General features: G+C 46.4%; 5 protein-coding genes across 5 annotated transcripts; 2 read left to right on the forward strand and 3 right to left on the reverse strand.

Moving 5' to 3' along the window:
• Positions 1 to 15: 15 nt before the first annotated feature.
• LOC117840732 (exportin-2) lies at positions 16 to 5609 on the reverse strand. The gene is made up of 3 exons (XM_034721255.1): positions 3915 to 5609; positions 1710 to 3015; positions 16 to 470 (listed from the first exon to the last, which is right to left on the reverse strand). The coding sequence occupies exons 1-2, from the start codon at positions 5555 to 5557 to the stop codon at positions 1710 to 1712; spliced, it is 2949 nt and encodes a 982-aa protein (XP_034577146.1). The 5' UTR covers positions 5558 to 5609; the 3' UTR covers positions 16 to 470.
• An 808-nt stretch (positions 5610 to 6417) lies between these two features.
• Positions 6418 to 8264, reverse strand: LOC117840736 (mitogen-activated protein kinase kinase 9). Its single transcript, XM_034721259.2, has one exon. It carries the CDS (start codon positions 8182 to 8184, stop codon positions 7186 to 7188), a length of 999 nt encoding a protein of 332 aa, XP_034577150.1. The 5' UTR covers positions 8185 to 8264; the 3' UTR covers positions 6418 to 7185.
• Positions 8265 to 10200: 1936 nt separating this feature from the next.
• On the forward strand, positions 10201 to 13864 carry LOC117840733 (NADH dehydrogenase [ubiquinone] iron-sulfur protein 1, mitochondrial). The gene is made up of 5 exons (XM_034721256.2): positions 10201 to 10670; positions 10968 to 11214; positions 11504 to 11798; positions 11921 to 12295; positions 12713 to 13864. The coding sequence occupies exons 1-5, from the start codon at positions 10253 to 10255 to the stop codon at positions 13610 to 13612; spliced, it is 2235 nt and encodes a 744-aa protein (XP_034577147.1). The 5' UTR covers positions 10201 to 10252; the 3' UTR covers positions 13613 to 13864.
• Positions 13865 to 14116: 252 nt separating this feature from the next.
• LOC117840738 (uncharacterized) lies at positions 14117 to 15126 on the forward strand. The gene is made up of 2 exons (XM_034721260.2): positions 14117 to 14758; positions 14848 to 15126. The coding sequence occupies exons 1-2, from the start codon at positions 14405 to 14407 to the stop codon at positions 15019 to 15021; spliced, it is 528 nt and encodes a 175-aa protein (XP_034577151.1). The 5' UTR covers positions 14117 to 14404; the 3' UTR covers positions 15022 to 15126.
• A 61-nt stretch (positions 15127 to 15187) lies between these two features.
• On the reverse strand, positions 15188 to 21709 carry LOC117840734 (phragmoplastin DRP1C). The gene is made up of 16 exons (XM_034721257.2): positions 21454 to 21709; positions 21271 to 21334; positions 21083 to 21187; positions 20145 to 20246; positions 19462 to 19512; positions 19308 to 19369; positions 18903 to 18993; positions 18695 to 18759; positions 18333 to 18527; positions 18124 to 18243; positions 17855 to 17925; positions 17476 to 17701; positions 16846 to 16896; positions 16531 to 16759; positions 15969 to 16108; positions 15188 to 15551 (listed from the first exon to the last, which is right to left on the reverse strand). The coding sequence occupies exons 1-16, from the start codon at positions 21586 to 21588 to the stop codon at positions 15426 to 15428; spliced, it is 1833 nt and encodes a 610-aa protein (XP_034577148.1). The 5' UTR covers positions 21589 to 21709; the 3' UTR covers positions 15188 to 15425.
• Between the last annotated feature and the right edge of the window lie 594 nt (positions 21710 to 22303).

Below are 22303 nucleotides of genomic sequence, written 5' to 3' on the forward strand. Positions count from 1 at the left end.
TAAACTCAGGGGACAGACACTAAACACTTTCCCTTCCCAAAGAAGAAAGGGACTATACGTTCATTCAGTTTAAGCACGGTTTTGACCCAACTGGGGAGGACGCCAATGCATCTGCAGAATACCATTTCCCGTGCTAGGCAGGCACAGATAAAATTACAGCATGTTCCAACAATCATAAGGATCCAGGACCGACAGACACACATCTCGACCAGTACCAATACACTTTCCCCCAAAAATGGACCTGCCTGAAAAAAAAAATCCTCGGCCAAAACACATAGAGAAATCCTCCACAAAGATAATGTTCTTCGTTCTACATGTTTCGGCATCCAAGGATCCATCCTTCCCATGATAACCAACGGTGCCACTAAACAAGGATGACACCAGAAAAGCTTGACAGATAACTCCCAGAGACTCATCTTTTTGACAAAACCCATTGGAAACAAGCAAATGCCTTCCCTCACAGTTGTCTCCTGAAATTTAGGGAGAATAAGAGTTAGAGTTCACAAGAATAAGGACATGTATAGTGGGTCAACTAAGATCAAATTACAAGCTTGCAATGAATACGGTTCTTATTCAAAACCGTTGGAACATTTCTGGAGCAAATATGACACCTCTCATATTCCATACAAACTATTATAAAACGATTGATACTTAAGGAATGAACATGCAACCAACAAGACAGCACATTCTCGATCACTGTAACAGACTTTTTGGGTTCCAGAGACATAAAGAATGCAGCAGAAAAGGGCATTTCTTCACTTAAAAGGGAGTTCCATCTTAAAAGGAAGTGCTCTATTCTTAGCTTCAAAATTCCATATGCTACTCAAACTTCAAAATATTTTGACATTGTCTCTCAAACTATATCTCGAGGAACCTTCATTGGACAACAGATATTCACTGGAATCCTAAAGAATACTGGCTTCCTCAAGACACTTGTATTTAAACCTTTTTCAGAGTTAAAACTAGTGACTCAACACTACAATCCTGTCAGCATATGTAATAAAATATGCCATTTTTTGAACTCGATCATTCTGTTGTGTGCTTTTCTTTATATTTCAGCTCACACATATAATGTGTAAATCTTTTCGCAGCTGCACATTAACCATCCTGATATTTAGGGGTGATAAAATTTCCCAAGACATCTTAAAAGGGACAAATTTAGTCATTTCTTGTGCCAGGAGCAAGAATAATAATGGGACAGCCATGTAGTCTTTCAGTTCTGATAATTTACTAATTCATATCCTAAAACACAAAGAGATAAGATATGCAACCATTAAAGGTTCTGATTGAAAAATGTCAATAAAATCACTGAAGTCAAGAAAATGTTAGCTAGAAGAGTTCCGAGAGATGTTCAATAGCCACTAGTGGCTAATCTACGAACATCTTTTCAAGTGTGCGCAATTGTATCCAGATGTACAAGGCTTTTTAAAGAAATGCTTGAAGCAACTAGATATGAAGTTGCAAAACGGAGAACACAAACAATTCATAACAACTAGATATGTTAGCTAATCGAGCTTTTGCTGCATGTGACAAAATTGATTATTCACTAAAAATGGTGAAAACTGACACCCAAATAACCTTACAGTGTTGAACAGTTTTTATTGTTATTTGGTACAGGTATATGCATGATTAACAGAACTTCAGAACAAAATAGCACTTCTACAGTAAAAGCATGAAATACATAAATGAATATCATCGAAGGCGTTTACCTAGACGACGTTGGCATTGTAGGCTGCACAAAGTTGAAGAAGCACACTTTTGTTAGCTGGATCCACATGCTGCTCAATGACAGGACCAAACCGACCAGGAGATTGTGCAGAAAGTGTGGCCAAAGATGTGACAAGGAACTGTTTTGGATCATTTATTTCTTTCAAAAGGTCATCTTCACTCTTTCCAGCATACTGAAGCCGTACAAATGAGACAGAATAACCTGATGTCTTCTGAATATCCACTGCATCAGCACCATCATTTTGCTCTTGTTGTGCTCCATCTTGATTCGTTCTGGATAACAGCGTGACGATACTGTCAAGTAATTTGCCCCACAACTGGGCTGCAGCAGCATCCAACAGCACCGCAGACTCACAAAGCAATTTTGTTGAAGCAACTGCTGTCAGCTTAACTTCAAGGGCACCTTTGATCAATTTGAGATTGGGAATCCAAAAACGCTGAAGGATTTGGGTGAATAGATTTGGTTGAATTGCATCAACGGAACTGACAAGAACGCCTGATCCATATTTGACCAGCACTAAGGACATGAAGACCACAAGAGAATTCACAAACTTCACTGCCTGTCTAGACTGTAGCCGAGTAAACAAAGCACTCCATATCTCACTTATGTAAGGGTTCATAATGTCCAAACCAACATTTTCCACTAGCGTGTTCAGCATGTAGAATGCAGAATCTTCAGTGCTGCTTCGTGAGAGGAGACTACGGGATATTGCCAAGATATTTGGAAGCCTGCCCTCTTGGTTTAGCTCATTTGGAATTTTCCTAAGGAATGCTCGCAGCAAACGAACCAAGGCAGGAACACATGGTGGCCGGTCCCAAGTGGCATTGCTAAGGAGGACACCAAATAGCTGCATATAATTCTGCGAGAGAGGTGGTCGGCTCAAATTGAGAAGTTGTGCAAATATCTGAAACGCATATGGCCAGAACTCTGAGATGTCTTCAACCAATATCCTCTGGAGCACTGGGAAGAGGCAGGCCTCAAAAGCAGGGAGTAATGCTGGGTCCTGCTCACCAGTACGGCCAATAATTGCTGCCAGAGCCTCAAACAAGTAATGGTTGAAGTCAGGGTTCTTGGGGTTATTGCACACTTCCATGAGAATGCCCACAAGACGAGTGGTGATCTCGTGAACAATTTGACCAGCTATATTAGCAATCCCAAGGACCCGCATCAGGCACTTCATCAGATAGGGGTTTTCGTATGAATCAGGAAAACTTAGTGCCGTGGACAGGTTCTGAATGATCTGTGGGGCAAATGGATTGATATCAGCAGCAACATAACGTGGAGACCTGGCATTGGAAAACAAAGAGTGCAACAAATAGGTTAGGCTAAAAATGTAAATCAGCATTGTATTTCATATTTCTTTTATAGCATAAAAGTAAAAGGGAAGCACATACACATAATACATAATTGGACAAGATGCCTATTATCATAATTAATAAAGTTGCTTTGCACACAATAATAGTCAAGGGCATCTTTTGGAAGTAAAATACACATGACAGAGTCAATCTATACGTGAACAATTCACTATTGCAAGCAAACATGTTCCAACAGTAAATCAACATTAGGAAGATGTACTAATTATCAACTTCTGCCCACAAAATTTCAGTGTACAGAACATGGCATGCTCACGTCAGAATGAAAGAGAATTAAATGGAGCACAATTAAGTCCTTACATGCTAACCAACAGCTATGCTAATACACAACTTATTCCAGAACACATGCACTGAAAAGGCAGAACAGCATATGCAGCTAACAAGAAAGGCAAATAAGGGAAGTTCTAACTGATCAATATCAGAGACTGAAATGCATTGTTTTTGTGCACTCAACAGACTAATCCAGACTTAGCAAGAAAACTAGCAATCTAGTACTAGAAGGAAACTAACTGGCACAGCACTTGTGCACATGGTTATCTGCTTGTCTGGTCCTCTATTCTAGAACTGAAAAACACTGTGGTTGAGGATCTAACAGAATCGATTATAACTAATAGAGCATTGCATCGAAGATCACTCTAACAACACAAGGTGTAAGCAATTCCTAGTGCGCGCTTGAAACCATTGTTAATATGTGGTTCAGCCCAAAAGGCACACTACGGAACTGCTTGCATATAAACAGTGGCGAAAGAGGATATAATGCGTGAAAGCCAAAGTTTAGAAGTTATGGTGGGGGTTGTTGGAATTTTACGCACCTGGTCACTGTGTTCACCCCTGGTACCGGGACCGCATCCTTGATGATCAGCAGGTTCTCGATAAAAGTCGCAGCATATGAATGAACAACATTGGACTCATGTGTGAGAAACCTCACAACGCTTGGTAACAGCGCCAGTGCAGTGGCTTTGGGGATTTGATCCCTGAACTCCTTCAAGAACCTGAGGACAGTTGCCTTCAACATTGGCTCAGACTGCCAATCAGGGGCCTGGAGCTCAGGCACAATCACAGATGTAAAGAAGCTCTCCATGTCAACCACGGGTGTGCCGCCACCTGTTGCACCAGGCTTCTGCATAAGAGCGATAACAAGGTATATCGCAGCATCCTTTTCCTTCCAGTTATTCGCCCGATCAGCTGCATATGCAGCCAACATCTGCTGGACCTGTGCTGACACGAGTGCAGCCACCTGCTCCCGGTAGTTTGCTGCAAGGCCTCGCAGCAACCGGCACGCTGCCCGTCTGAGCGTATCCGCATCACTCCCCTCAGAGTCACGCCTGACATATTCCACCCAGTTGCCCTCAAATAACTCCTCATCCTCATCCCGCAGCCGCAGGTTAGGCACGACAACACTATCACATATCTGCTTCATCGCCTCAGGACTCCCGAACAAGGCATGGTGCACACTCTCAGCGACTGTGGTCAAGAACCTTATAGCAGTCACAGCGAGCTGCGCACGGGATGGTGAAACGGTCTGCGCCATGAGGAGCCCCCACACAGCCTCAACAAATTCCTTCAAGTATCCCCTGAACTCCTCCTCGTACTTCTCCATATAGAGCTGCAAGTTATCACAGACAGCAGCACGCAGGGCGTCCGGGGCACCATCCGCCTCAACAGGCGGTGGGTATGATGTGGTGAGGAAGGCACGGAACTCTGTCATCCACTGGCGCATGTTGTCCTCGAAGAACTCAGGCAGGTCGATGGAGTTGAGCGAGTAGAAGATCTCGCAGCAGAGGCGAAGGCACTCAAACACGGGGCGGAGCTCAAGCGGGTTGGCTGTGGTAGCGGCAGCCTGAAGACGGCGGGAGGCGAAGAGGAAGACCTCAAGGAGTGGGGCGGCAAAGATGTCGAGGCAATACTTGAGGTCGAGGCGGAGGGCATTGTTGTCGAAGGCGTTGCGGAATCGGGAGAAGAGCGACGCCGCCGCGGCGAGGAGGGAATTGGTGGCGGGGACGTCCCCCGCGTTGACGGCGGTGCCGAGGGAGGATACGATGGACGGGAGGAGCGACTCCCATCTGGCGGGGAAGTCGGACGCCGCGGCGGCGGCGAGGGCCTCCGAGAGCTGCGCCTGGATAAGAGGCGGGGCGGTGAGGAGGAGCTGGAGGAGGTGCGCCTTGATGATGGCGCAGTCGGAGGCGGGGAGGTGGTCGGCGGCGTCATCGGCGTCCGCATCGGGCTTGGGCCACCGGCGGCGGAGCAGGTTCTTGAAGTGGACGGCGGCCGCGAGGCGGGCCTGGAGATCGTGGCGCGGGGAGGCGGCGAGGCCGAGGAGCGCGAGCGCGAAGCCCGGGGAGGCGGCGGAGGAGGAGATGCTCTGCTCGGCGGCGCGGCGCGCGGCGGCGTCGGGGGAGAGCGACTGCGCGAACCAGCCCGCGAGGGCGTCGAGCATCTCCGGCGGCACCTCCATTACGCGCCGCCGCGGCTCGGCGATCTGGGTGGGATTGGGAGATCGGGGGTGGGGGTGGGGTAGGGTAGGGGGAGGTAGGGTTTTTGAAATCCTCCTTGCGTTTGCGACTTGGAGAGGAAGGGGAAGGCCGCAAGGTAGACAGGAGGAGCAAAATGGGGGCGAAGTGGGAAACAAGGGGAAAGAAGAACGTCGGCTGGGTTCGGGCCGCAGTATTGGGCCTGTTGTTCGCTGGCCTGAGACTTGGGAAATTCGGGGTCGTTTGGGCCCGTATTTGGGCTGAGAGTATTTGGAATTACGGGTCGAAAAATCACATTTTCTTACACAGTAGATACTACTGTACCTGTCACTTGTCAGGCATTTGGATTTCGGCTTGCTCGACAGAGGACGACACGAGCAGATCCTCGTGTGCAAGTACGTGAGCATTCCGTAACCATTCGCCGGTAAGCCCAATTTTTCGGATTGATGGACAAGTTCATAAACTGACTTCTACGTTTAGGATTGGCCTACTACTATTACCCCTCTTCCACTAAAAGTCAAACTTAACAAGCTTGATTCTTGTTTTGTAAAAAAAAACAAGCTTGATTCTTGTTTGAATAATTGAACTTTGTGTGCCTACTATGTAGGCAAGTTAAATACTTTGTGAACATAGAGGCAACTGCCCACCCGCACTCTTAGCTATCGGATTAAGTAAAATACGCACACGCTCAGCACTATAGTAGTTACACGCAACCAACAGCGCACACCCTCTTCAAACAAAAAAGAACTCTTTAAGAAAAAAACGGCACACAGTCATACCCGCACACGTACAATACAAATATCACCGTTAAAAACAATCACGTGTATGTAATTTACGGGTAGAAGTACAAATTAAGTCGTAGGCAATGACAAACTTACAGGTTCAAAGGAGATTGAAGTAGTAGTAACCAGAAAAAAAAATCTCTGCAAGAGGTACATTTTCTAACTAAAAAGTTTCATCATATATTAAAATGGTTTTTTTTATAACCTCATGTGTGTCTAGTGACATGCTGACATTAATCCACGCGTTGATGAAGATAAAACTGAACGCTGCTTCCCATGTTAGCAAGAAGTCCGAGAGCATACGGACACTGGGCAAGTGACACTCATAATCCCGAAGCTAATTCACAAAATGGCAAGTAGCGCAAGTCCGAAATAAAATCTGGACACGCAATTCGCAGGAGACAAGTTAAGCGTATACTCCCCCATTTTAAATTGTAAATTGTTTTGAGTTATCTAAGTGCAGGATAAAAATTACGAATCTATAAAAATCAAAACGACAAGAGTAGTTAATAAGTTGACCTTTCGAAAAAAAAAAGGATATACTCCTGTCTGTCACTCTACAGTGTTTAATTTTAATTAGTAAAGTGTATCACTTATTTTTGTCCCCTCATTTACATTTTTTGTGTGATACCTAATCCAAATCCTAACACATTTATGTGCAGCATCATGTACAAATGTACAATACATCCTACACAAACATGTACACAGATCTAACAAAATTGATCGTATCCAAGTGCGTGCCGCCGGCGACGAGGTATTTGATGGCGCTCTAGATGAGGTGCGTGATCGAGATCGACGATGCCTCGCCCCCACGCCACAGTGACGGTGGGCTAGGCCTCCGCGACCAGCTCTCGGAGCGCGCGCCTCGACCTCGTCACGTCCCTCCCGGCGACGAACGGGTGGGCAAGAAGCTCCGCGACGGACGCCCTCTTGCGGTAGTCCTTCTGCAGGCACGCGGCGACGAAACTCCGGAGCTCCGGCGACGCGGCGCCGTCGGGTAGCGCGGGACGTTCGCCGAAGCAGATGGCGCACATGAGCGCCGCCCAGTTCGGCTGCTGCCCGGCGGGGAGCAGCGGGTAGCGGCCGACGAGGAGCTCCAGGACGGTGACCCCGAGGCTCCACACGTCGGCGGCGCAGGGGTCGTAGTGCCCGCCGTGCGCCTCCGGGTCGAAGCGCTCGGGGCTCATGTACGCGGCGGTGCCCGCGTACGACGTGCAGTGGTCGCCGGCGCGGGGGAGGACTCTTGCGATGCCGAAGTCGGCGACCTTGACCTCCCCGGCCGTGGTGGCAAGGAGGTTCGCCGGCTTGATGTCGAGGTGCACGACGCGGCGGGCGTGGAGGTAGGCCAGCCCGGACAGCGCCTGCCCCGCCACCTCCGCGAGCGCCGCCTCCGGGAACGCCCCGCGCCGGCCACTGACGGAGTCCAGCGACCCGCCGTCCACCAGCTCGAGGAGCAGCGCGACGTCGCCCGACGCGGGCGCCGGCAGGACGGAGTGGCACCTGACGACGAACGGCGAGGCGGTGCGGCCGAGGATGTCCGCCTCGGCGGCGGCGTCGCCCTGGTGCAGGACCTTGAGCGCGTAGAGCGCGGAGGTCTCACGGTGGCGCACCTTGTATACGGTGCCGCCGTTCCCGCGACCCAGGACGGCGAGCCGGTCGAAGTCGGCGAGCCGGAACTGGCTCGACCGTGCTAGCGGGGTCGAGGCGGGCTGCGCCGCGGCGACCGGAGGGTTGGCGTGGCGGAAGGCCGGCTCCTGGACGGCGGGGCGGGACGGGACGTTCAGCGAGAGGTGGAGTGGCGGAAGCCTCTTCTCTCTGGCTAGAGCCATGTGTGATACGGTTAACCAAGTGCTATGTGGCTAATGACTACAGGTAACAAGTGATTAGTGTGCTATGCTACTGCTTTAGGTTGGAGACTTGGGAGTGTTGGACCTGAAACTAACAGGTTGCTCATTTATACATGTGCAATTTGTGAGTCATCTGTATCTCCCTGTGCTGCTTTCAGTCAATCACACTCAGATTGTGACATGTAATTCTCTCTCTGCTTTTTTTTTTAAAAAAAACTGCCTTTTCCCGAATGAGATCTAGAAGGTGATTATTCATCAAACCTTGCCTGCACTTGTTCTGGGGAGGCTATAGTTGACAAGAGGCTGATCCCTGAATCTTCGTGGACTCTGGTTACTGGTTTACACAGGAGGGCCACGGTAGTTAGGATTTGCTTGTGGCTCGTGAGGACTCTTGCCGGGAATATTCGATTTCCTCGTGGCATGTATTACTCCATCCGTTTCAAATTATAACTTTCCTAAGAGTCAAACCATTTATATTTGACTATAATTATAAAGAGAATCACAAAGTTTTATGGCACCGAATAGATATACTATGAAAATATATTTAATGAAAAAACTAATGATACCAATTTGGTATCATGAATATTAGTATTTTATTGTATAAATTTGTCAAACTTAAGATGCATCGACTCTTAAAGAAAATTGGAACGATTTATAATTTGGAACGGAGGGTTGGGAGTATAATATAAAAGCGTCACTTGCTTAATACTATAATCAGCAGAGGTAGCTGTCGCCCGTCAGAGATTAACAAACAATTTCCGGAGGAATGACGTGTGAGAACGTGACCCAAAATGCTTGTAACTGCGGCAGAAAAATATTGAGGTGTACCGGCGCCAATTGGCATGTTAGGCGTTAATTAGAACAAAAAGCGAGAGATATGAGAGCTCAGTATGTGTGTGCGTGCGTGAAAATGGCCATGTCAGCACCAACGAGTCAAGCTAGCTGTTCTCGTAGGACCTACTGTGTATAGCAGCGGCGACGTCCTTAGTTGAAAGAATGTTGGGCGACGTGTGTGATCAGCCGTGGCCCAGGTTAGACTGCCATAACACGCCGTGGCACTTCAGGCGCGCGCGACCATTGTTTGGCAGCCGCCGCGTGCCCGCGTGCAGTGCACTGCGCCATTCCTGATAGTGATCCAGTTTAGCACCTATAGGTTCAAAATTCGTCAGTTAAAATAAAGTACTCGCTCGCTCGTTAACTTTTCTAGGAAGTTGAACAAACCGTGTCCAAAGGAATTCGAAGATACTCCTACAAATAAGCATACTCGCAAAAGAAAGATATAGTTCAAGTATTTAGCATTTTCTTGGGAGCTCACAGCTGCAAAAGGGACGGGTATCAAATTATCAATTTAAATAATACAATTTAAAAGACACGCATAAAACATGTTAATCTCGGATGGTTTCGAAATGAATATCTTAAACACTTGGATGAAGCTCACGAAATATGAATGAAAAGTGTCCGAATTGGTGGATCGGTCCAGACAATATCTGGAAGGCCCAAGTCCATTGCTACGGATGTCAAATGTTAGGCCCAACTAATAACAAAATTAAGGCCTATCCCTTTCAAAAATCCTGGGAGACTGACCTTACCAAATCCGGCCCATTTCTTCCAGCGTTGGCAGCAGCATTTCATACACCCATAGACCATGCACACTGATCTTCTTCTTCCCTTTGCCTCGTGCCAGAGTGCCAGCTGCCGGCCTGCCGCACCATGGCATTGGCACCAGCCATTTCGGGCCCACCGTCCATGCACCGAGTCCATCCAAGGTCTCGACCCAACACCTCAGCGAAATACAGCGCCCACGCGCCCATTCCACAACCGCAAAACTGTCGTCTCACTGCGTGTGGGTCCCGCAGGTGGAGCCCAGACGTCATCCTCACACCACTCTCGAAACTACGTGTAGACGTAGCAGCGGCCACCTCTCTCCGGAGACAACCGCATCCCTCTCAATTCACCACTCTCCCTAGGCTGAGGGCTCCTCTTCCCCCCCCCCCCCCCCCCCTACCGTCTCCGCGCGATCCCATCGCCTCACCGCCGCGCCGCCGCCGCCATGGCGTTCCTCGCGAGGGCGCTCCGCCAGTCAAACTCGCGCCTGTCGTCGCGCTGCCCCGCCGTGGCCGCATCCTGCCGCTGGATCTCCCCGACCGCCGCCGCGGGATCGCCGGAGGCCGGCGCGGCGGTGGCGCCGGCCGACCCGGAGCTGCCGCCGCCGAGGGAGCCCGTGGGGGGCGCCCGGGTGGAGCTTCCGCCCAACCCGGAGGACGCGCTCGAGGTGTTCGTGGACGGGCACGCGGTGCGGATCCCCAAGGGCTTCACCGTGCTCCAGGCCTGCGAGGTCGCCGGCGTCGACATCCCGCGCTTCTGCTACCACAGCAGACTCTCCATCGCCGGGAACTGCCGCATGTGCCTCGTCGAGGTCGAGAAGTCGCCCAAGCCCGTAGCCTCCTGCGCCATGCCTGCCCTCCCAGGTCAGCCGCAGCCACCCATGCGCGCCCGTCGCGTTTCGTCGGCGGTTTCCTTGTTCCTGCGTGTTGATTTGAGATTGAAAACTGGGTCATGTTGATCTGTTGCTCTGGTGAATTAGCTAGTGTTGGGTGCCTCAAATGCTCAGATCCATTCCGTTCCTTGGCATCTCAGCAATTTAGAGTTATGAGTAGATTTGCTTGTTTGATTTCCATGTCATTGGAAATGGTTGGAGAAAATAGATACCTCAACCTTGATTTAGTGGATTTTGGAGTACTGAATGACCACTCTTGCTGGATTAGGGATGAAGATTAAGACAAACACCCCAGTGGCGAAGAAGGCGAGGGAGGGTGTCATGGAGTTCCTGCTGATGAACCATCCACTAGACTGCCCAATTTGCGATCAGGGTGGGGAGTGCGACCTCCAGGATCAGTCTATGGCATTTGGTGCTGACCGTGGTCGGTTCACCGAGATGAAGCGGTCAGTTGTGGACAAGAATTTGGGCCCCTTGGTAAAGACAGTGATGACCCGTTGCATCCAATGCACAAGGTAATGCATTTGTGCTTCTTGGTCGTACCTGTTAGTATCCGCTTCAGGGGAGTTCATGTCTATCCTGTTTGCCTATGTTCTAAATTCTGCAAGTGCTTCATTCTTAAAGCATTATATACTGGGTTAAGAGCTGATTATCATCAACCTTTGGAGCCCTGCCTTTTTTCTGATCTTTTTTGTGCTTCAGTCTGCTGGTTTCTTATTTTGCATTGTCATTGTCTGCTGTAGAAAAAAACTGTTCTCAATACCTTGGCTGACATGTAATGTTATTTTCTATTTTATATTTCAGGTGTGTCAGGTTTGCAACTGAGGTTGCTGGTGTTCAAGACCTTGGTATGTTAGGTCGTGGCAGTGGTGAAGAAATTGGAACATATGTTGAGAAACTTATGACAAGTGAACTATCTGGAAATGTTATTGATATCTGCCCTGTTGGGGCTCTTACATCCAAGCCATTTGCATTTAAAGCTCGGAACTGGGAGCTGAAGGGCACCGAGACTATTGATGTTACTGATGCAGTAGGGTCAAACATAAGAGTTGACAGCAGAGGTCCTGAAGTTATGCGTATTGTTCCACGTATCAATGAGGTTTGATTATTCCCCACTTCTCTTACAATTTTGACTCCTTTGTGTTTGTTTTAGTCCTTTATTCTATACCTTTGAGAAAACAAAGATTATGTTTAGTTAACATCACTTCCTGTTCCTTGCAGGACATCAATGAGGAATGGATATCTGACAAAACGCGGTTTTGTTATGATGGTCTGAAGAGGCAAAGACTAAATGACCCTATGATTCGTGGTCCTGATGGCAGGTTTAAGGCCGTGACATGGCGTGATGCTCTTGCTGTTGTTGCTGAGGTCTTGCATCAAGTTAAGCCAGAAGAAATTACTGGAGTTGCTGGAAAACTTTCTGATGCAGAATCCATGATGGCTCTGAAAGATTTTGTTAACAGAATGGGTTCAGACAAGGTCCTCTGCGAGGGAAATGGTCCGAATCCTCCAGCAGATCTGCGATCGAACTACCTGATGAATACAGGCATTGCTGGGCTTGAAAAAGCTGATGTCTTCCTTTTGGTTGGCACTCAGGTAGAATTCTCCTCATTGTTCTCATGGCTAATATCTAGTACCATTTTATCGACTTGTGTTCTCTAAAACACCATTATATTGTATGATCACTTAATCATATGCTGTTGGCATGCTTTTGCGATATCTATGTGGTGCACACGAATTAAAATGGAGCTGATACTATTGAAACAAAAGATATGGTTGATTTCAGTTTTCAAGCATATGGAGACACCATTACTATAATTATCTGTCAGAAAGGTTATATAATTGATCTGGTTCGACCCCCAAAAAAAAATTCTTTCCTACATGTAATAGTTCATCTTTGAAGTGTCATGTTCTATTATTAAACCTTTTGTCTCCTCATGCTACCTTTTAGTCATGTCTTGCTATGTGAGGTCTTATTATAATGACATGACCCTCTTTTGTGCCATGGAACAGCCAAGAGTGGAGGCTGCTATGGTTAATGCTAGGATTCGGAAGACCGTTGGAGCAACACAAGCAAAGGTGGGCTACATCGGTCCTCCAGCCGACTTGAACTATGACCATGAGCATCTTGGCACAGGTCCTCAGACCCTTGTTGAGATTGCAGAGGGTCGACATCCTTTCTGCTCAGTACTGCAATCTGCCAAAAACCCTGTCATCATTGCTGGAGCTGGATTATTTGAACGGGAGGACCAAGATGCCCTATTCTCAACGATTGAGACTGTAGCCAAGAAGTTCAATGTGACAAGACCAGACTGGAATGGCCTTAATGTCCTATTGCTCCATGCTGCGCAGGCTGCAGCTCTTGATCTTGGCCTTGTTGCTAATCCTGCTGAGAGCATCAAGTCAGCGAAGTTCTTGTACCTGATGGGAGCTGATGATATAAGCCTAGACAAGCTTCCAGAAGATGCATTTGTTGTTTACCAGGGACACCATGGTGACAAGGCTGTCTATAGGGCCAATGTTATTCTGCCATCTTCAGCATTCAGTGAGAAGGAAGGTACCTACGAGAACACTGAAGGTTGCACCCAGTGGACCATCCCAGCTGTTCCTACTGTTGGTGATGCTAGGGATGATTGGAAGATCATTCGTGCTCTTTCTGAAGTTGCTGGGGCTCAGCTGCCTTACGACAGTCTCTCAGCTGTGAGGGACCGAATCAGTACTGTTGCGCCTAATCTCATTCATGTAGATGAGAAGGAACCATGCACAATTTCTGCTGAGGTGAAGCCGCCAGTAAAGCAACAAGTGAGCTCAACCCCGTTCAAAACCGTCATCGAGAACTTCTATATGACTGATGCAATCACACGAGCTTCAAAGATAATGGCCCAATGCAGTGCGACCTTGTTGAAGAAGTGAGCTCTGCTCCCCTTCAAGCTAATCATCGGCAAACAGCATCCTAGTTCCCTTTTTTCCTTGCTACGAGTTTCACCACCCGTTGCTTGCTTGGTTGGGAGGTTGGTGTATAATTTGGACTGCCTCTAGATTTTCAGAGCAGCAAAACTTGATCGGTGCATTTCTGTGTTGTGTATGAGAAGCAGAGCACACTCAATAAGCTTGTTGTCCTTTTGAATCATACAACGACTGCAAGCAATGATTTTGCCTTTCTCAGATTTGTTCCCTCCGCTCGGTGTTGAATGCCACTTATGTAAGCTGGCAAAATAAATTAGTAGGTTAAATTGCTAAAATGATTTAGGGTCAACTGATATACCACTCTGCTTCCTTTGCCAGATTTTACTGGCCCGTTACTCCGTTGAAAGACTTGCCTCGCACCTGTTGTCATTTGGTTATGTCAACCTGACCTCCTTATCTGGTGATAGTACTTGGACCCTCTGTGTTTTTCCTAAAAGAATTCACATTTTTCACCTGGGTCGCAACATAACTCTTGGAGATCGTAAAATTTCTTCACATAAATTTGGTAACCAAGACCACTCGCAAAGATCAGCTGATCGCTTCGTCTAGAACCTACCCTGTATAACACTTTCACCGTGTCTTGAACATGCTAGAAATTCGAAGAGAGCGTCAGGGCACTCTATTTAGGCTTTATACTCGTCTCCACAGCAAGAGGCTGCAGGAAGCGACCAATAGAGGCAGCGCTCAAGCCGTGTCTTATCCAACCGCCACCTCGCTCGCTCAACACCCACTCTCGGCATGGTGCTCCACGGCGTCACACCGGCCGTGTCTCCGCCCGCCGCCCGCCCCTGCCTCATCCACGGCGCCTGCGGAGCCCTCCCGCACCCGGCTGCAGCCCCAGCGCGCGCTCTCGGGCACCTTCCCTCCCGCCTCCTCGTCAGCGTCGGCGACCCGCGCGCGGGCAGAGCCGTCTGGCGCGTGAGGCGGCGGGTGCGGTACGTGGAGGAGGATGAGGGGGAGGACGACGAGGCGGAGTGGGGGCACAACGAAGACGTCGCGAGGATGGAGCGGTACACCGAGGACGCGCGCGACCAGGCGCTGCTGGTGAAGGCCCGGGTGGACGACGAGGTGGAGGTCGTGCTCGTCTTCAGGGTACTCTCCCAACACTAGCAGGCCGTTGTCCTCGTCAGGATGGATGCTTTGGCTCTGCTGCTTATGCGTGATCGCACTCCTGTGGGCAGGGCTTCTCGTCGAGCTTGAGCGGGGGAACGGCGACGGATCCGGCGAGGAGCATCCTGCCGGAGAGGGCGATCGTACAGTCGGTGGACGTGGTGAAGGGGCCGTTTGACCCCAACAACATCGAGTACCTGGAGAAGGGGGTGGAATGGGACGACTTCAAGAGCCGCCTGCAATAGAAAGAATTTTTCCTTGCAAATGTTGCATGCTGCTGTGTCAGTTAATCGAGAGAAAAAAACGGTCACCGCCTTTCTTTTTGGAAACAACTTCTGTTCAACGACTTATCAAGACGTGCTTGTGCATTGGTCATCACAAATGATCAAGAGATTGATCGAGGCAGTAAAATCAACAAAAGAATGCATCTATACTCGATGGGACCCTACAGATCAGGTCATCCATAGTCATAGAAAAGGCCATGACGGCTGATGAGGAATGTCTGACAAGCAGAAGATCACTCGCGTTTGAAAAATCGTGTACAAACCCCCCAATAAAACTCATATAAAAAGAATCGACCATTCTACTGCAGTCGCACGTGTGCGGCGGTTGTACATTCTATGTTCCAGCTGCGGCTGTCACTAGCCGATCATTTCCATGCGACCGAGTCGATCTCGTTCCTTGCAGATTTGTACAGCTCTAGCCTCTTCACCAAGGCATCCCTCTTCTCCATCAAAGTGGGATCCTCATCCAACATCGCGCTGAGCTGTTTCTTCTGCATTATGAAAAGCAAAGCAACTGAGGGATTAATCCATTGTCCAATTTATTTTTTGAACATGTTGAGAATAAATTTGGAGTAACCAGGAATATATAAAAATCTTCCAAGGATCATTGCTAACACGAAATGATCTAGACTAGATTAATAAAAAAATAAGGGGGAACTAAATGCTACTCTCAGATTCTCTGAACCCTGTGCGCAAGAACAAGAATCACTAACAAAAAGTTCACAAACTACACGAGAAACCAGGCACGCCACACCAGCGTGCCTTGTACAAAACAATAAAATGAAGAGCAATAACAGTACAGTCCCCTATCTTTCTTTTCAGTCAGTTAACTGTGATTTAACTACAAACACATGCACCTGTCTTCTAATTGTGTGCAAAATAGTATAATTAGTGAAAGTAAAACATACCTCCTTGCTTCCCACGTGAGCGTAGAAACGATTAAGCAAATTTCTTTTTGCCTCTTTCACTTGACAATGTACAATGGCTTTCGGAATTGTGTTCCGCAACGTCTCACAGACCATGTTAATATAAGATGACACATTTGATCCTGACAAAGGAAAAAAAGTAAAACAACAATTAAGCCATAATTAGCATACATCATAATGGACTCAATTTACATGGTTATTCACACTGGTGGTGAATTTTACTGACACAGAAAGCATGCAGCTAATGCAGAATATACCACAAGCATGAGCGTTAACAAAGGACAGTGGCACTACAATCATGTGTCTACAGTTGATACAAGGAAGAAGAATGAAAGACACCACAGATTGGTCACTAAGTAGCAACCTATAATATCATATTTCGCCGTGCAATGGAGATATAAAACTGTAACTACAACCAACTGTTGGGGAAACCTATGGCACCGTGGCTGTCTGGCTAAGGGCCACAGAATTCAAGGAAGGTGTGTTGTGCATTTTTTAAATCAAATGTCCTTTTCTACAAAGAGAGTGAGGAAGGTGTATTTACCGATTCTTCTGAGATGATTGTCCTGATACCTATCACTCACTGGAGTGTTCTTATCAGCTGCTTTCTCTGGTTCAGTAGGAAGTTTACGGAAAAATTCTACTGTTAGGTAGCTGGCTTCCATCTCAACTAGACGGAGAACAGTCTTTCGACCGTCCTCGCGGAACCTTTCCAGGCTTTCATTTGCAGCAGCAGCTATATCTGATTGAAGTGTTGGGAATCGCTTCAACTCCTGTGATGTCCAAGATAAATTGTGATTCATCAGTAAGAAGAAATGGTAAGGCAAAAAGAGAAAGAAGAAACAAAGAAGGCACTAACGTCTGTTGCTGCAATAGATCTCCGAACAAGCTCCTTCAAGACCAAATGGACCTGAAAAAATGAGAACATCATTAACTACATGTAGAAGATCCTGTGAAATACAATTCAAGTGGCCTAGAAAACACAGGTAGTGGACATCTTCATCCAGCAACTTCTTGAAAAATTCATTTCAGTGTCAACAATAGAATGTCCTTGCATCACATTTCAGAATGTCCCTGACAAGATAAGCTTTTCTGCTACACATAACGCATAGGGGGCATGGCTTCTATCATTCATTGGGACACCCCTAGATTAGCGTCAGGGAATAGTGTGCACATCATATGATTTTGGCAGCAAGGCCAATGAACCTTTTAATTTCAGCTCTACCTTGATGATTACAAGAGCCTTATAGTAGTTCCCTGCTTTTCCAGTTTGTCTTTCTAATAACAGTAACATTGTCTAAGTTTTTTCCAGCAGACAGTAGAACATCCAAACCAACATGTTGTAGATTTATTAATGGGTGGATAATATAAAAATCTACGCACGCATATAGGATATGAAATTACTAAATATATTCACTTATACATAAACTATTGAAAACATGAACCAAAAAAGACTAAAAGGAGCCATGCGCCAACAGAGAAGCCATACCGCATCAACAGAAGCTTCAGCTGGACCCTTAAAGTAGCTTAGAGAACTATCTATAAGCCTTCTGTAACCCTGCTCAGGGGCAATCAAGTGGGGCTGGTAACCATCAGCCTCTGAAATAACTTTCCGAACATTTTGCATTGAAAGATGCCGGTCAAATGGAAGTTTCTTCAGTGCTGCGGGTAATTGGTTGTCAAAGACACCATAAATCCGATCTCCACCTGGCCGACTGAAAAAAGGGGAGTAATGATTAAGTGTAAATTGTCAAAAGCATTCCTCAAAATGATTCTGCTATCTTAACAATACATATTATAAGTATTGTATTGGCAATAATTATGGAAGGGACAAGCACATTAGGAAAAAGGCCAGTTGAATATCTTACCCGCCATCCAAGTGCTCTTTAAAAACACGATCAAATGCACGGCACATATCCAATATTGTGTACAACTGAGCCTGCAGATTATGTGACCTTTATGAGAGAAATACAACATAAACAAGGTTCAGAAATATATAATGCACAGTTGCTTTGTTTTTTTACTCATCCCTGCAAATAAACAGTGCAGATTGTGGCACAAACCAGCACTGATACTTATACTTAATTCACACAGCAACCTAACACAGATAATAAAAGAAAAATACAGTTATTCTTACCCCAGCATCACCACCAATTGGCCTACCCAGTTTATCTAACTGGGCTTCTATTTCATCAATTGTTTTGTTAATCAGGGCTATAATACTTGGAATTTTTGCTCTGATCACAGCCTCTAAATGCTGCATATAAATGGAAATACATCAGCAGTCAGCATATGCAATTCAAAAGTATATTTTAATAGCATACCGCAGGAGCAAAATGCCCTCACCTGTGACAGAAGCTTGGCAAGATACTCTGCACCCATTTTATGTGCCAAGTGTCCATATTCAGGACTACTCTCAAAGTATTCTTTTTCTTTGCGCCTTGCTGAGAGCATGTCAACATTCCTGTTGATATCAGCTTGTGAGCGGTTGACAATTCCCACCCAGGGGTGTTGTAAGCGATACTGCCTCCCTTCAAGTACCTAGAATTCCATGAGGTGCCAAAGAAGAATGAGAAGAAGCCCCCAAAAAAAGCAAAAAGGAACATAGCCTCCAAGACTATGAAGAGAATAGAACCCCATGAAGAGAGAATTTATTTTAGTGATATGTACATAGACGATGAGTTAGGAGAAACTGGGAAATGTCATACATCAACGGCATTGGTACCCTTGTCCATCAAATCAAGCTTTGTTAAGACTCCAAAAGTCCTGTCACCTTAAGATGTCAAGAAAAAAGATGTTAATATATGATTGGAATTAAATAAGTATACCAACAAAATGATTTATCAATAATCCTATCTAATGGAAAGTGAGATATTCAAATGCTGCAGGGTGGGGGAAAATATTCAAAAACTGCACCTGAAGGATCAACATCCCTAGCAAGCTTGATAGCATCCGATGTTGCTATATCTTGGTTAGCTGGGGAGATGGCCAAGATGATGCAATTTGGCTGAAGTATCCAGACAAAAAGACCATAAGTAAAAAAATGTTACGATTTAAACAACATAATCAAAGCATCTTTAGCAACACATAATATATATCTCATAATTTAGTGATCTAGATACACAACCAGAGTGAAAAATGCTATGTGTAAATTCATAATGCCCAGATCAGGGGAAAAGCGCCCACAAGTCACTGTAAAGCTAGAACAAGGATAATACTGGGAATGGACTAATGTGCCACAGAAGATTCAATGACGTACAAGTAACTCTAGCAAACATCACACTATAGTAAGTAGCAATCAGCAGAGATTATTTTCTTTACCTTGTCAACGTAAGATCGAACCATGTTTTCAATATCTTGAACAATAGATTCTGCCTGCCCCTCTGTAGTAAAATGTTACAGGTACAAAAAGTTAAATAAAAGAAGGATATGGTAACTAAAACCAAAGCAACTAATTCATCAACTCTAGCATTACCTACAGCAACCTTTGTCAATCCAGGAAGATCAATAAGTGTCAAGTTAACAACTGCAAACAGAAGTATGGCAAATTAATTTACAGACGGTTCAAGGGGTAAGGAATATAAATGTACTCACTGCATATAAAACTTCAAGTAACATAGTAAAGCCTGTGCATCAAGAATGTAAAGTTACAGTTTTTGTTACTTGTGCTTCAGGAACAGGAACAAGAAAGAACCTCAATTCTATATATGTGGCTATTGCTTTGATTGTACAATGAATAGAAGACATGACACACCATTTTTCATTATCTTGACACTTTAAAATCAGAGTCGTTTAATCTTAAAATCTTAATGCATCAAAGATTGAGTGTTCTGATCATTCGGTCCTGAGTAAAGTTAAATCTTATGATCTTAATGTACAGATGACTGAATATTATCTCATGCCATTACTCTGTACTGACTTCTGTGCACAGGTGTTCCCAAAAGAAGAATCAACAGGCACAAAATTACTCATATTAGACTATTGCCTATACCAATTCACATGAAAACCTACAATATTTATAGGTTTTGCTGGAGGAGCAGAATCAATGAAATCTTAAAGAAGAGAACAATTGGATTTAAGGCCAATGCTGGAAAGTCCAAATTCCCATGTTTACTGTGCATCAATACTTCAGAAACCAGAACAAGAATCAATACTTACCATGCGGTGAATAGATGCTCAAATGGATGGGAACATTTGAAATAGCTTTAGTTTTCCCAGTTATGCGATCTGTTTCATCAGCAATCTCCTTCCTCACAGCAGCTGCAATTACATGGAGATTAAACAATAGTTCAACTAGACTTATTTAACAAATATACAAAAACAGAAATAGAAGTTCAATAACAAATGCTATTTGATGTCTCATTAATAAAATACAGATATAGATGGATATAAATAACTATAAAATTGCCATTCTAGACACAATAGAAAGCAGCCCAGGAATCGATGGATGAAATCAATTCAACTGCAAGCAAATATTCAGGGCTCCATCAATAAACTGGTTCCCAGTTATCTCTTTCCTGAACTAATAACAATTAGTTCCTTTCACACATGACATTTCTACTTTTTTTTTAAATACAGTGAATAGTTATGTGCAGCATCGATAGAAACTCAGTATACAAATAAAAAGAGATAAAGCCAATGTATTTCATTCGTTTACGGAAAGCAAAGCAACCAAGATTAAAGCAAGGCAAAACTACAATATTTATAATTTATATGCATTGCAAATATTTCCTAAATATGTTGTAGTACACATCGCGTTGGTTGTCCTTGTCAATATTTATATAGTAGCAAAAGGCAACTCCTAATATGCCCTGTTGCTCTCAAATACTATGCCATGCTGACTATTAGTCAAAGCATGTAACAGTAAATGGCATCATACATTGTTTAACTCTGTAGTATCAGTTTCGTTCAATTTCAGTAAGACAGATGCCGCACAATGTTCAAATTGTATCTATCTTATTTGAACATAATTGAAATGAACCTTCCCAACAGGCAGGCAGGCATCTTAGTATAACACTAACCCTAACAATTAGAAGTGAATAAAACAAGCAAATTGCTGTGATAATTGATAAATAAACACAAACCCATCGCCTTACCAAAGTCGGTGAACCGCTTCCTCGGGGCGTGGAGGAACTCCGCATACTCTTGCCCACCCTCCGTCTTGTGCAGCTGCAGCACTAGAGGCCGCCTCGTCACAATACCTAATCAAAACCCAAATTAAATCCTCAAACGCCCAAGCCGATCCAAATCAAACAGCACGCGCGCGATCTAGCCACAGCATTACCAGATCCACGGGGCAGGAAGTCCCTCCCCACTATGCTCTCGAGCACCGACGACTTCCCGGAACTCTGGAGGCATCAGGAGAAGGAAAAAAAACGCCAACCAAACATGAGAGAGAGCGCTGGCTAGATCTGAGGCGGGGTCGAGCGGATCTGGAAGCGAAGCAGCAAGCTGCGGCGGTGCGTACCTGCCCACCGACGACAGCGACGGAGGGGAGCGCCTCCCAGAGCGAGCCCTCGCCGCCGCCGCCGTGGTCACCGAGGACGGTGCACGCGCGCTGGATCCGGTTCACCAGCCCGATCAGGCTCTCCATGGTCGCCATCCCGGGCGAGGCCGCACGCGAAGGTTCGCCGGCGGCTCTGTGTCAGGCTGCGGCGGTCGTCGGCGGCGAGCGGGCGGGAGGCGGTGGGATCTAACGAGTGGGAAGAGGGGAAAATCGCAGCGACAGATTTTAAAAGCGAGCAGCATGTAGTTTTGCTCGCGAGGTGGTGGCGGTCGGGACTCGGGAGGATGGGTTTGCGTGGACGCGGCGTTCGAGCGCCGGGGCCGGGGAGCTGAGCCACTGCAGGTGGGGATACGAGATCTGTGGGGTCACGATGGCAGTGACAGTTTTCCGAGGTGGGGCCGGCCGTCCGGCTGGTATGGACGTTTGAACGCGCGGAGGACGTGCGCGGTGGATGGGCTTGAATGGACCGGGGCTATGGATCGGGAACCGTGGGCTCAGATTGTCGGAAAGCAGCTGGTTTCGGTGTGGCACACTGGCAACCTCTCAGCCGTGTGAGCCTGACGCTTCAGCAAAAGCTACGCGGTGGTGTCATGTTCGATTTGCAGTCGATTTGCAAAATTTACTTCGAGTTTTATTCAAATTTGGAAACTCCAGAAGGCCGATGCTAACAGTGTCTTGGCAGCTGGCAGGACAATCTGTCAACATGTAAAGATAAAAGAAAAGAAATTGAAATTAACAAGTCCTCCATGATACTCCATTATGGATCTATTGGAAAATGCCAGGAAATGTCACTGTGCGTGCCGCACACATG

The sequence above is a fragment of the Setaria viridis genome, chromosome 9, assembly GCF_005286985.2.
Source record: "Setaria viridis chromosome 9, Setaria_viridis_v4.0, whole genome shotgun sequence".
Taxonomy (NCBI): Eukaryota; Viridiplantae; Streptophyta; class Magnoliopsida; order Poales; family Poaceae; genus Setaria; species Setaria viridis.

What these genes read in the sequence shown, in the direction of transcription:
- LOC117840732 (XM_034721255.1), bottom strand. Translation starts at nt 5,557, where the DNA reads ATGGAGGTGCCGCCGGAGATGCTCGACGCCCTCGCGGGCTGGTTCGCG. An exon ending in GGGGTGAACACAGTGACCAG is followed by an intron (nt 3,016 to 3,914) that starts GTGCGTAAAATT and finishes TTCCAATGCCAG; the next exon opens with GTCTCCACGTTATGTTGCTG.
- LOC117840736 (XM_034721259.2), bottom strand. Translation starts at nt 8,184, where the DNA reads ATGGCTCTAGCCAGAGAGAAGAGGCTTCCGCCACTCCACCTCTCGCTG.
- LOC117840733 (XM_034721256.2), top strand. Translation starts at nt 10,253, where the DNA reads ATGGCGTTCCTCGCGAGGGCGCTCCGCCAGTCAAACTCGCGCCTGTCG. An exon ending in CGTTGCATCCAATGCACAAG is followed by an intron (nt 11,215 to 11,503) that starts GTAATGCATTTG and finishes TTTATATTTCAG; the next exon opens with GTGTGTCAGGTTTGCAACTG. An exon ending in TCCTTTTGGTTGGCACTCAG is followed by an intron (nt 12,296 to 12,712) that starts GTAGAATTCTCC and finishes GCCATGGAACAG; the next exon opens with CCAAGAGTGGAGGCTGCTAT.
- LOC117840738 (XM_034721260.2), top strand. Translation starts at nt 14,405, where the DNA reads ATGGTGCTCCACGGCGTCACACCGGCCGTGTCTCCGCCCGCCGCCCGC. An exon ending in AGGTCGTGCTCGTCTTCAGG is followed by an intron (nt 14,759 to 14,847) that starts GTACTCTCCCAA and finishes TCCTGTGGGCAG; the next exon opens with GGCTTCTCGTCGAGCTTGAG.
- LOC117840734 (XM_034721257.2), bottom strand. Translation starts at nt 21,588, where the DNA reads ATGGCGACCATGGAGAGCCTGATCGGGCTGGTGAACCGGATCCAGCGC. An exon ending in ATTGACAAAGGTTGCTGTAG is followed by an intron (nt 19,370 to 19,461) that starts GTAATGCTAGAG and finishes ATTTTACTACAG; the next exon opens with AGGGGCAGGCAGAATCTATT. An exon ending in TAGGGATGTTGATCCTTCAG is followed by an intron (nt 18,760 to 18,902) that starts GTGCAGTTTTTG and finishes TGACATCTTAAG; the next exon opens with GTGACAGGACTTTTGGAGTC.